The 12,500-nt window shown below is 47.1% G+C and overlaps 2 protein-coding genes across 2 annotated transcripts in view; both read right to left on the bottom strand.

Annotated features, from left to right (window-relative positions):
- LOC138818305 (neuroligin-4, X-linked-like) overlaps positions 1-2,548 on the bottom strand; it is a 31,393-nt gene extending 28,845 nt beyond the window's left edge. Inside the window, 1 exon segment of the mRNA XM_070009292.1 lies at positions 2,485-2,548. The gene's annotated coding sequence lies outside the window, so the exon portion shown is untranslated.
- A 6,373-nt stretch (positions 2,549-8,921) lies between these two features.
- LOC138818299 (pseudouridine-5'-phosphatase-like) overlaps positions 8,922-12,500 on the bottom strand; it is a 15,261-nt gene continuing 11,682 nt past the window's right edge. Inside the window, exon 4 of the mRNA XM_070009283.1 lies at positions 8,922-9,170. Coding sequence (XP_069865384.1) covers positions 8,994-9,170 — 177 coding nt within the window. The 3' untranslated portion in view covers positions 8,922-8,993. The remainder of the gene's footprint in view (positions 9,171-12,500) is intronic.

The raw sequence follows: 12,500 nt of genomic DNA on the forward strand, positions 1-12,500 counted from the left end.
TACAAGTCCCCCTTCCCACCGAAGCCTTTCATAGGCCCAATCCCCCCCACAGATCCCTCTTTCTATATACAAGTCCCCCCCCATATCCCCCCAAACCTTCCACCCACCAGATCGTCCTTCTAGGATACAAGTCCCCCTCCCCATCCCCTCCCCTCCCTAGACCCTAACCTCCTGCAGATCCCCCTTCTAGAATACAAGTACCCCCTCCCCACCCCAGCCCTTCACCCCCCCCAGATCCCCCTTTCCAAAAACAAGTCCCCCCCATATCCCCCCACACCTTCCACCCACCAGATCCCCCTTCTAGGATACAAGTCCCTCCTCCCCACCCCAGACCTTCCTCGGCCCTCTCCCACCCCCTAGATCCCCGTTTCAAAATACAAGTCCCCCCCACGGCCTTCCCCTCCCCCCCAGATCCCCCTTCCAGAACACAAGTCCCCCCTCCGCTCCCCAGTCGTTCGTAGGCCCACCCCCCCAGATCCCCGTTTCCAAATAGAAGTCCCCCTCTCCACGGCACCTTTTCATCCCCTCCCAGATCCCCATTGCAGAATACAAGTCCCCCTCCCCACCCGTCCTTTCATCCCCCTCCCAGATCCCCGTTTCCAAATACAAGTCCCTCCTCAGGTTCCCCCACTCCCGCTCAGATCCGCCTTCCAGAACACAAGTCCCCCTTCCCCTCTTCACCCTTTCATCCCCCCCCAGATCCCCCTTCTAGAATACAAGTCCCCCCTCCCCATTCCAGCCCTTCCTAGACACTAACTCCCCTTCCACAGATCCCCCTTTCCAAATACAAGTCCCCCCCATATCCATCCACACGTTCCACCCACCAGATCCCCCTTCTAGGATACAAGTCCCTCCTCCCCACCTCAGACCTTCCTCCGCCCTCTCCCACCCCCTAGATCCCCCTTTCCAAATACAAGAACCCCCCCACGGCCTTCCCCGTCCCCCCAAATCCCCCTACCAGAACACAAGTCCCCCCTCCCCACCCCATCCATTCCTCCTCCCCTCCAGATCCCCCTTTCCAAATACAAGTGCCCCCCACGGCCTTCCCCCCCTCCCCCCATGTCCCCCTTCCAGAATACAAGCCCCCCCTCCCCTCCTTAGGCCCTCACGTCCCCCCCCCAGATCCCCCTTTCCAAATACAAGTCTCCCCCACGGCCTTCCCCCTCCCCAGATCTCCCTTCCAGAATACAAGCCTCCCCTCCGCTCCCGAGGCCCTCACCTCCCCCCCCAAATCCCCCTACCAGAACACAAGTCCCCCCCACGGCCTTCCCCGTTCCCCAGATCCCCCTTTCCAAATACAAGCCCCCCGACTGTCTTCCCCATCCCCCCAAATCCCCCTACCAGAACACAAGTCCCCCCTCCCAACCCCATCCCTTCCTCCTCCCCCCCAGATCCCCCTTTCCAAATACAAGTCCCCCTCCCCTCCCTAGGCCCTCACCTTCCCCCCCAGATCCCCCTTTCCAAATACAAGTCCCCCCCACGGCCTTCCCCGTCCCCAGATCCCCCTTTCCAAATACAAGTGCCCCTCCCCTCCCTAGGCCCTCACCTCTCCCCCCCAGATCCCCCTTTCCAAATACAAGTCCCCCCACGGCCTTCCCCCTCCCCAGATCCCCCTTTCCAAATACAAGTCCCTCCTCCCCACCCCAGCCCTTCATCCTCCCCCCCCCCGATCCCCCTTTCCAAATACAAGCCCCCCGACTGTCTTCCCCATCCCCCCAAATCCCCCTGCCAGAACACAAGTCCCCCCTCCCAACCCCATCCCTTCCTCCTCCCCCCAGATCCCCCTTTCCAAATACAAGTCCCCCCCACGGCCTTCTCCGTCCCCCCCAGATTCCCCTTTTCAAATACAAGTCCCCCTCCCCTCCCTAGGCCCTCACCTTCCCCCCAGATCCCCCTTTCCAAATACAAGTGCCCCCCCACGGCCTTCCCCCTCCCCAGATCCCCCTTTCCAAATACAAGTGCCCCTCCCCTCCCTAGGCCCTCACCTCTTTCCCCCCAGATCCCCCTTTCCAAATAGAAGTCCCTCCCCACGGCCTTCCCCCTCCCCAGATCCCCCTTCCAGAACACAAGCCCCCCCTCCCCTCCCTAGGCCGTAAACTCCCCCCCAAATCACCCTACCAGAACACAAGTGCCCCCCCACGGCCTTCCCCGTTCCCCAGATCCCTCTTTCCAAATACAAGTCCCCCCCACGGCCTTCCCCGTCCCCGGATCCCCCTTCCAGAATACAAGTCCCCCTCCCCTCCCGAGGCCCTCACCTCCCCCCCCAGATCTCCCTTTCCAAATACAAGTCCCCCCCACGGCCTTCCCCGTCCCCCCAAATCCCCCTTCCAGAACACAAGCCCCCCCTCCCCTCCCTAGGCCCTAAACTCCCCCCGAAATCCCCCTACCAGAACACAAGTCCCCCCCCCCACGGCCTTCCCCGTCCCCCCCCGATCCCCCTTTCCAAATACAAGTCCCCCCCCCCCTTCTCCCCGTCCCCCACACCGTGGTCACATCCGGGTCCCGCGATGCCGCCGACCAGCTCCGACCTCGGCCCCGCCGGGCGCCAGGCCCCGAGTGCGCATGCGCGGGGCCCTGGGGGGCTTAGTCCCGCCCCCCACGCTGCGTCACGTGCGTCCCTGACGCTCTAAATATCATTTTTCCCCATACTCGCTTCCTATTGGTCCATAGGACTAAGTCCCGCCCTCCCCCAGTGCTCTGAGACCCAATAGGAACGAGTACAGGCTTAGTCCCGCCCCCCACGCTGCGTAACGTGCGTCCCTGACGCTCTAAAAGTCATTTTTCCCCATACTCGCTTCCTATTGGTCCATTGGACTAAGTCCCGCCCTCCCCCAGTGCTCTGAGACCCAATGGGAGCGTTTACTCACTTAGTCCCGCCCCCCACGCTGCGTAACGTGCGTCCCTGACGCTCTAAATATCATTTTTCGTCTTCCTCGCTTCCTATTGGTCCATTGGACTAAGTCCCGCCCTCCCCCAGTGCTCTGAGACCCAATAGGAACGTTTGGAACCTTAGTCCCGCCCCCCACGCTGCGTAACGTGCGTCCCTGACGCTCTAAAAGTCATTTTTCCCCATACTCGCTTCCTATTGGTCCATTGGACTAAGTCCCGCCCTCCCCCAGTGCTCTGAGACCCAATGGGAGCGTTTACTCACTTAGTCCCGCCCCCCACGCTGCGTAACGTGCGTCCCTGACGCTCTAAATATCATTTTTCGTCTTCCTCGCTTCCTATTGGTCCATTGGACTGAGTCCCGCCCTCCCCTGGCGCGCTGAGACCCAATAGGAACGTTTGGAACCTTAGTCCCGCCCCTTACGCAACGTCAGATGCGTCCCTGACGCTCTAAATGTCATTTTTCCTTTTACTCGATTCCTATTGGTCCATTGGACTAAGTCCCGCCCTCCTGGGAGCCAATGGCGGCCTCCCCTGCGTTGCCTGGCAACGCTGGTTGCGTAGCAACAGCTGCCTCTGCTATTCTGGGCTGTGCTGGCTCGCTATTGGTGGCCCAGACGAAGGCCCGCCCTCCTGGCAGCCAATGGCAGCGTCCCGTGCGTCGCAGTGGCTTCACCTGTCCCTCTAGGCCTCGCTGGCTTGGTGATTGGTCCCCTGAGGTTAGGCCCGCCCTCCTGGCAGCCAATGGCAGCGTCCCTGCGCTCTGCCTGGCAACGCGCGTTGCGTAGCAACGGCTGTGTGGATTATTCTGGGATGGGGCCGCCTGGGATTGGTTCCCTGGGCCCAGGCCCGCCTCCCAAGGCCTGGAATCAGCCAATGGGAGCGCGAGGGGGGGTTTTGAGGGGGTGGGCCGTCACCATGGCGACGGGGAGGGGCAGAGGGGCGGCCAAGGCGACGCCCAGAGGAGGAGGCGTAGTAACAACAGCAACAATAGTGATAATAAGAGTAATCATACCCATGGTGAGAAGAGGAATGGTGAAATAATAGTGACAATGAGAAAAATAACAGTAATCATAGTGAACCATCATAATAAAATGATAAATAGATCAAGACTGAAATAATATCAATCCATCATAAATCATGACATACAGAAAAATAATTAATAAGGGTAATAATAACAATAATCACAACCAGATATAATAAATAATAAATAGTAATAATAATAAATAATAAATAATAAATAAAATAATATATAAAATAATAAATAAAGATAGTAATAAATAATAAATGATATAATGATCATTAATAAGAGTCATAATAATAACAATAATAGTAAAAATAATCATATAAAATGGTAATAAATAATAAATAATATGGTAATTAATAAATAATAACATGATGATAAATGCATAGAACAGTAAGAATAAAATAATAGTACTAATAACAGAAATGACAGTAATCCTAGGGATTAATCATAATAAGATAATAAATACTTAAATAATATTAATCAATAATAAATAATTACAGAACACTAATTAATAAGAGTCATAGTAACAACAAGAATAACTGTCATAATAGTAATAACAACAATCATAAAGATAATAATAGTCATAATAAATAATAAACAATAGTAATAATAGTAATAATAAATAATAGTAATAATAGTAATAATAGTAAATAGTAATAATAAATAATAAATAATAGTAAAAATAAATACTAAAGTAATAAATAATAATCAATAGTAATGATAATAGCAATAATAGTAATAATGACAACAATAATAACAAAAATAATACTAATAAATAATAACAAATAATAAATAATAATGAAATTATAAATACATAATAATAGTAACAATAACAATAATAATAATTATTATTATATAATATTATTATAATAATATTATAATAATATAATATTAATATTTATTAATATTAATATTAATATTATAGTATTATTATAATATTAATAAAACAACAGTGATAAGAACAAAAATAACAGGAGTAACAGTGATCAATAATAATAATACAATAATAAATATATAAATACATAAATGATACCAATCAATAATAAATAATAACCTAAATAATGATAATGAATAACAGTAATAATAACAACCAAAGCAATTAACACAGTAATAATAACCATAATGAGAACAGGAATGACAAAATAACAGAAATAATAAGAAAAATAACAACAATAACAGTAATCATGATAATAATAACAACAGTAATAATAAAATAATAATAATAGTAAATAATAATAATAAATAATGAATAATAATAGTAACAATAACACCAATAATAATAACAATAATAAATATTAATAGTAATAATAACAGTAACAACAGTAATAATAACAAAAATAACAACAATAACAGTAATAATAATAAGTAATACTAATAACAATAAAATAAATAATAATAATAACAATAGTAACAACAATAGTAATAATAAATAATGATAATAAATAATGAATCTATAAATAAATAGATAATATAAAAAATTAATGAATAATAATAATAAAAAACAACAAAAAAGTAATAATAATAATAGTAATAATAACTAATAATAATAAATAATGATAATGAATAATAATAAATAATGATAATGAATAATAATAAAATAACAAATCTATAAATAAATTATATAAATAATTAATTAATAATAATAATCAAACAACGAAAAAGTAATAATAATAACAATAATAGTAATAATAACTAATAGCAACAGTAATTATGACAAAAACCACAGTAACAATAACAATAACAATAGTAATAATAATAATAGTAATAACAATAATTGTGATAATAACAATCATAATGAATAACAATATCAAAATAATAAAAATATAAATAAATAAACATGTAAATAAAAATAAAAATGTAAATAAAAAATAACAACAACAACAATAATAGTAACAATAGTAATAACAGTAATAATAATAATCATAATAACAGTAATAATAATAATAATAGTAATAAGTGTAGTAATAACAACAATAACAGTAATAATAGTGATAATAATAATAATAAATAATAATAAAATAATAACAGTGATAATACTAATATTAATAAAATAATAAACATACCAATGATAGTAATAACAATAAAAATAATCAATAAACAAATACTATAAATAAATAATAATAATAATATGAACCATAATAGTAACAATAACTAATAATAATAGCAATAATAATAACAACAATAACAGTAATAATAACAAAAATGGCCATAACAACAACAGTAATAATAATAGGAATAATAATAACAATAATAACAATGATAATATTAATAATAGTAATGATAATAGTAATGATTATATTAATATTAATATAAATATTAATAACAATAATAGTAACAATAACAATAATAGTAATAATAATAATAAAGAATAAAATAGAAATACCAATAATCAATAATAAAATAATAATAAAATAAATAATAAAATAAAAAATAACAATAATCATCATAAGAGGAAGAGGAAATCAGGATCCTGGTCTCCAAAGAAATCACTAGGACACCGGAAGTGGCGCCATCTTGGTGTCCCTATGGCTCCCAGGGACAGGAAATTCCATCAGGAAACTCCCTGACTTCCTCCAGGAAACAGGAAGTGGCGCCATCTTGGTCTCTAGGGCTTCCTAGAGCTGAAATCAGGGTCAATCAGGGGACCAGAGAACTCAGGGTGCTGAGTTCAAGACCCAAGAGAGACTCCACCCCTTCCCTACCCCCATCCCCCAAAACAAAGAAGAGTGGATGGATGGGTGGATGGATGGGTGGATGGATGGATGGATGGATGGATGGATGGATGGATGGGTGGATGGATGGATGGGTGGATGGATGGATGGGTGGATGGATGGATGGATGGATGGATGGATGGATGGATGGATGGATGGGTGGATGGGTGGATGGATGGATGGGTGGATGGATGGATGGATGGATGGGTGGATGGATGGATGGATGGATGGATGGATGGATGGATGAGTACAAAGATGGGTGGATGGATGGATGGGTGGATGGGTGGGTGGATGGATGGGTGGATGGATGGATGGATGGATGGGTGGATGGATGGATATTGGGTGGATGGATGGATGGATGGGTGGATGGATGGATGGATGGGTGGATGGATGGATGGATGGATGGATGGATGGATGGATGGATGGATGGGTGGATGGATGCATGGATGGATGGATGGATGGGTTGGTGGATGTGTGGATGGGTGGGTGGATGGGTGGATGGATGGATGGGTGGATGGATGGGTGGATGGATGGATGGGTTGGTGGATGGGTGGATGGATGGATGGATGGGTGGATGGGTGGATGGATGGATGGATGGATGGATGGATGGATGGGAGGATGGATGGGTGGATGGATGGATGTATGAGTGGATGGATGGATGGAAGGGTGGATGGATGGATGGGTGGATGGATGGAAGGGTGGATGGGTGGGTGGATGGATGGGTGGATGGGTGGATGGATGGATGGATGGGAGTATGGATGGGTGGATGGATGGGTGGATGGATTGGTATTATTGTTGTTGTTACTGTTACTATTGTTATTACTATTATTGTTATGGTTGTTGTTGGTATTATTATTGTTCTTATTGTTTATTGTTAATGTTATTATTATGACTATTATTACTGAAATTGCTGTTATTACTGCTAATATTATTGTTATTGCTATTATTGCTGTCACTGTTATTGCTCTTACTGTTACTGTTCTTATTATTAGTACTGTTATGTCATTGATATTGTTATTATGTCATTGTTATTGTTATTGCTATTATTGCTTCGCTGTTATTGTGATTCTTGCTGTAATTGTTATTACTGTTACTGTTATTTTTGTTACTGTTATTATTATTGATGTTGTTGAAGTTATTGTTGTTACTGTTTTAGTTATTGTTATTATGTCTACTATTACTGTGGTTATTGCTATTTTTGCTTCTCTTGTTACTGTCCTTGTGATGTAAGATTGTTATTCTTGTAGTTATTGTTATTGTTATTCATAGGATCATTGTTGTCATTATTGCTGTTATTATTATTCATGACATTGTTGTTGATGTTGTTACTGTTTTTGCTCTTATTTCTTTCCCTGGGTTTGTCACCTTGACCCACTTGATTCCCAGCGCTCAGCCCCAGCCTGGCCTTGAAGAGCGAGAGACCGAGCTATTCTCAGCACAGCCTGATATTTTTAGACACAAGGCTGAACAACCAACGTCTGCAGCACCAGAGGACACAGAAGAAAATGGAACAAATCCCACAGGCAGAGGGGGAGAGGAGGGGCCTGCGCAGGAAATAACAGCCATCCATCCACCCATCCATCCACCCATCCATCCATCCATCAATCCAGCCATCCATCCATCCACCCAGCCATCCATCCATCCATCCACCCACCCATCCACCCATCCATCCATCCATCCATCCACCCATCCATCCACCCATCCATCCATCCATCTTCCCATCCACCCATCCATCCTCCCATCCATCCATCCATCCATCCACCCATCCACCCACCCATCCATCCATCCACCCATCCATCCATCCACCCATCCATCCATCCACCCATCCATCCATCCACCCATCCATCCACCCATCCATCCATCAACTCATTCATCCACCCACCCATCCACTCATCCATCCATCCATCCATCCATCCATCCATCCATCCATCCATCCACACATCCATCCATCCATCCACCCATCCATCCATCCATCCATCCATCCATCCATCCATCCATCCATCCATCCACCCATCCATCCATCCATCTTCCCATCCACCCATCCATCCACCCATCCATCCATCCATCCATCCATCCATCCATCCATCCATCCATCCATCCATCCATCCATCCACACATCCACCCATCCACCCATCCATCCACCCATCCATCCATCCACCCATCCATCCACCCATCCATCCATCCATCCACCCATCCACCCATCCATCCATCCACCCATCCATCCACCCATCCATCCACCCATCCATCCATCCATCCATCCATCCATCCATCCACTCATGACTCAGTGAGGCCCTTCCTGTGTTCATTCCCTTTATTTCCAGAGGTCATGTCTTGGCCTGGTGTTCAGTGTCCGTCCGTCTGTCCGTAGGTCAGTCGAAGGCGGGCAGGCCGAACAGCTCGGGTCGGAGGTCGTCCAGGGAGGGCAGCAGCAGGGTGGCCCCGGCCGTGAGTTCGAGGTCGAGCTGGACGCTGGGCACCATGACCACCTGCATCCCCGCTGCCCGGGCGGCTGCCACGCCATGGGGGGAGTCTTCCAGGACCAGGCACTGCGGGGTCAGAGGGCGAGAGTCAGCAGGGGTGAGAGGTCGGCCTGGGGTGGGCAGGGTCACCAGGGTTGGGGGGAAGGAAGAGGGGTAGGAAGGATTGAGGGGAAGGAAGGGGGGAAGGAAGGATTGAGGGGAAGGAAGGAAGGAGGGAAGGATTGAGGGGAAGGATTGGGGGGAAGGAAGGAGGGAAGGAAGGATTGAGGGGAAGGATTGGGGGGAAGGAAGGAGGGAAGGAGGCAAAGAATGGAGGGAAGGAAGGAAGGAGGGAAGGAAGGAGGGAAGGATTGGGGGGAAGGAAGGAAGGAAGGAAGGACTGAGGGGAAGGATTGAGGGGAAGGATTGAGGGGAAGGATTGGGGGGAAGGAAGGAAGGATTGAGGGGAAGGATTGGGGGGAAAGAAGGAGGGAAGGATTGAGGGGAAGGATTCAGGGGAAGGATTGAGGGGAAGGAAGGGGGGAAGGAAGGATTGAGGGGAAGGAAGGAAGGAAGGATTGAGGGGAAGGATTGAGGGGAAGGAAGGAAGGAAGGAAGGATTGAGGGGAAGGATTGGGGGGAAGGAAGGAAGGATTGAGGGGAAGGAAGGAAGGATTGAGGGGAAGGATTGGGGGGAAAGAAGGAGGGAAGGATTGAGGGGAAGGATTCAGGGGAAGGATTGAGGGGAAGGATTGGGGGGAAGGAAGGAAGGAAGGATTCAGGGGAAGGATTGAGGGGAAGGAAGGGGGGAAGGATTGAGGGGAAGGATTGGGGGGAAGGAAGGAAGGAAGGAAGCACTGAGGGGAAGGATTGAGGGGAAGGATTGAGGGGAAGGAAGGAAGGATTGAGGGGAAGGATTGAGGGGAAGGATTGGGGGGAAGGAAGGAAGGATTGAGGGGAAGGATTGGGGGGAAAGAAGGAGGGAAGGATTCAGGGGAAGGATTGAGGGGAAGGAAGGAAGGACTGAGGGGAAGGATTGAGGGGAAGGATTGGGGGGAAGGATTGGGGGGAAGGATTGGGGGGAAGGATTGGGGGGAAGGATTGGGGGGAAGGCTGGGTGACCACTGTGCCGAGGAGTCTCCCTCCCTGTTTTCCTGGGGCTGTCCGTCCGTCTGTCCCTCTGTCCGTCCATCTGTCTGTGTGATTAGTCTGGTCTGTCGTGTCTGTCCGTCTGTGTCTCTGTGTCTGTCTGTCTGCTTTGTCTGTGTGTCTGTCTGTCTGTCTGTCTATATGTCTGTCTATTTGTGTGTTTCTGTGGTCTGTCTGTCTGGTCTCTCTGGTGTCTGTGTCTGTCTGTCTGTGTGTCTGTCGGAGTCTTTGTTTACATGTCTGTCTGTCTGTCCCTATGTCTGTCTGTCTGTCTGTGTCTCTGTGGTCGGTCTGTCTGTCTGCCCGGTCTGTGTATGTGTGTGTCTGTCTGTCTCCATCTACCTGTCTGTCTGTCTGTCTTCTTGGTCTTGGTCTGTCTGTCTGTCTGTCTGTGTGTGTCTGTCTGTGTCTGTCTGTGTCTGTCTGTCTGTGTCTGTCTGTCTGTCTCTGTGTCTGTCTATCTGTGTCTGTCTGTCTCTGTATCCGTCTGTCTGTCTGTCTGTCTATATGTCTGTCTATTTGTGTGTTTCTGTGGTCTGTCTGTCTGTCTGGTCTCTGTGTCTGTGTCTGTCTGTCTGTGTGTCTGTCGGAGTCTTTGTTTACATGTCTGTCTGTCTGTCCCTATGTCTGTCTGTCTGTGTCTCTGTGGTCGGTCTGTCTGTCTGCCTGGTTTGTGTATGTGTGTGTCTGTCTGTCTCCATCTACCTGTCTGTCTGTCTGTCTGTCTTGTTGGTCTCGGTCTGTCTGTCTGTCTGTCTGTCTCCGTGTCTGTGTCTGTCTGTCTGTCTGTGTTTGTCCGTGTGTCTCTGTGTCTGGTCTGTCTGTCTCTGTATCTGTCGGTCTGTCTATATATGTCTATTTGTGGTCTGTCTGTCTGTCTGTCTGTCTGTCTGGTCTGTGAATCTGTGTGTCTGTCTGCATCTGTATGTCTGTCTTGTTGTTTTGTGTATCTGTCCGTGTCTGTCTCTCTGTCTGTCTGTCTATCTGTCTGGTGTCTGTGTCCGTGTGTCTGTCTGTCTGTCTATTGTTGTGTATCTGTCTGTCTGTCTGTCTGTCTGGTCTGTTCCGATGTCTGTCTGTCTGTCTGTCTGTCTGTGTCTCTGTGGTCTGGTCGGGTCTGGGAATCCGTATGTCCGGTCTCTTGTGTCTGTCTGTCTGTCTATCAGTGTCTGTCTGTCTGTCCGTATCTCCGTGGTGTGTCTGTCTGTCTGTCCGTATCTCCGTGGTGTGTCTGTCTGTCTGTCCGTATCTCCGTGGTGTGTCTGTCTGTCTGTCCGTATCTCCGTGGTGTGTCTGTCTGTCTGTCCGTATCTCCGTGGTGTGTCTGTCTGTCTGTCCGTATCTCTGTGGTGTGTCTGTCTGTGTGTCTGCCTAGTCTGTGTCTGTCTGTCTCTGTATCTGTCCGTCTGTCTGTCTGTCTGTCTGTCTGTCTGTCTGTCTGTCTGTCTGTCTGTCTGTCTGTCTGTCTGTCTGTGGTGTGTCTGGTGTGGTCTGTGAATCTGTCTGTCTATCCGTTCTGTTGTGTCTGTCTGTCTGTCTCTGTGTCTGTCTATCTGTGTGTGTTCGTCTCTGTATCCGTCTGTCTGTCTGTCTGTGTATATGTCTGTCTATTTGTGTGTTTCTGTGGTCTGTCTGTCTGTCTGGTCTCTGTGTCTGTGTCTGTCTGTCTGTGTGTCTGTCGGAGTCTTTGTTTACATGTCTGTCTGTCTGTCCCTATGTCTGTCTGTCTGTGTCTCTGTGGTCGGTCTGTCTGTCTGTCCGGTTTGTGTATGTGTGTGTCTGTCTGTCTCCATCTACCTGTCTGTCTGTCTGTCTGTCTTGTTGGTCTCGGTCTGTCTGTCTGTCTGTCTGTCCGTATCTCCGTGGTGTGTCTGTCTGTCTGTCCGTATCTCCGTGGTGTGTCTGTCTGTCTGTCCGTATCTCCGTGGTGTGTCTGTCTGTCTGTCCGTATCTCCGTGGTGTGTCTGTCTGTCTGTCCGTATCTCTGTGGTGTGTCTGTCTGTGTGTCTGTCTAGTCTGTGTCTGTCTGTCTCTGTATCCGTCCGTCCGTCCGTCTGTCTGTCTGTCTGGTCTGGTCTGTGAATCTGTGTGTCTATCCGTTCTGTTGTGTCTGTCTGTCTGTCTCTGTGTCTGTCTGTCTGTGTCTGTCTGTGTCTGTCTGTCTGTCTGTCTGTGTCTGTCTGTGTCTGTCTGTCTGTGTATGTCTGTGTCTGTCTGTCTGTCTGTCTGTCTGGTCTCTGTGTTTGTCCATCTGTCTGTGCATGTGTC

The sequence above is a fragment of the Dipodomys merriami genome, unplaced genomic scaffold, assembly GCF_024711535.1.
Source record: "Dipodomys merriami isolate MVZ:Mamm:240054 unplaced genomic scaffold, mDipMer1.0.p SCAF_730, whole genome shotgun sequence".
Taxonomy (NCBI): Eukaryota; Metazoa; Chordata; class Mammalia; order Rodentia; family Heteromyidae; genus Dipodomys; species Dipodomys merriami.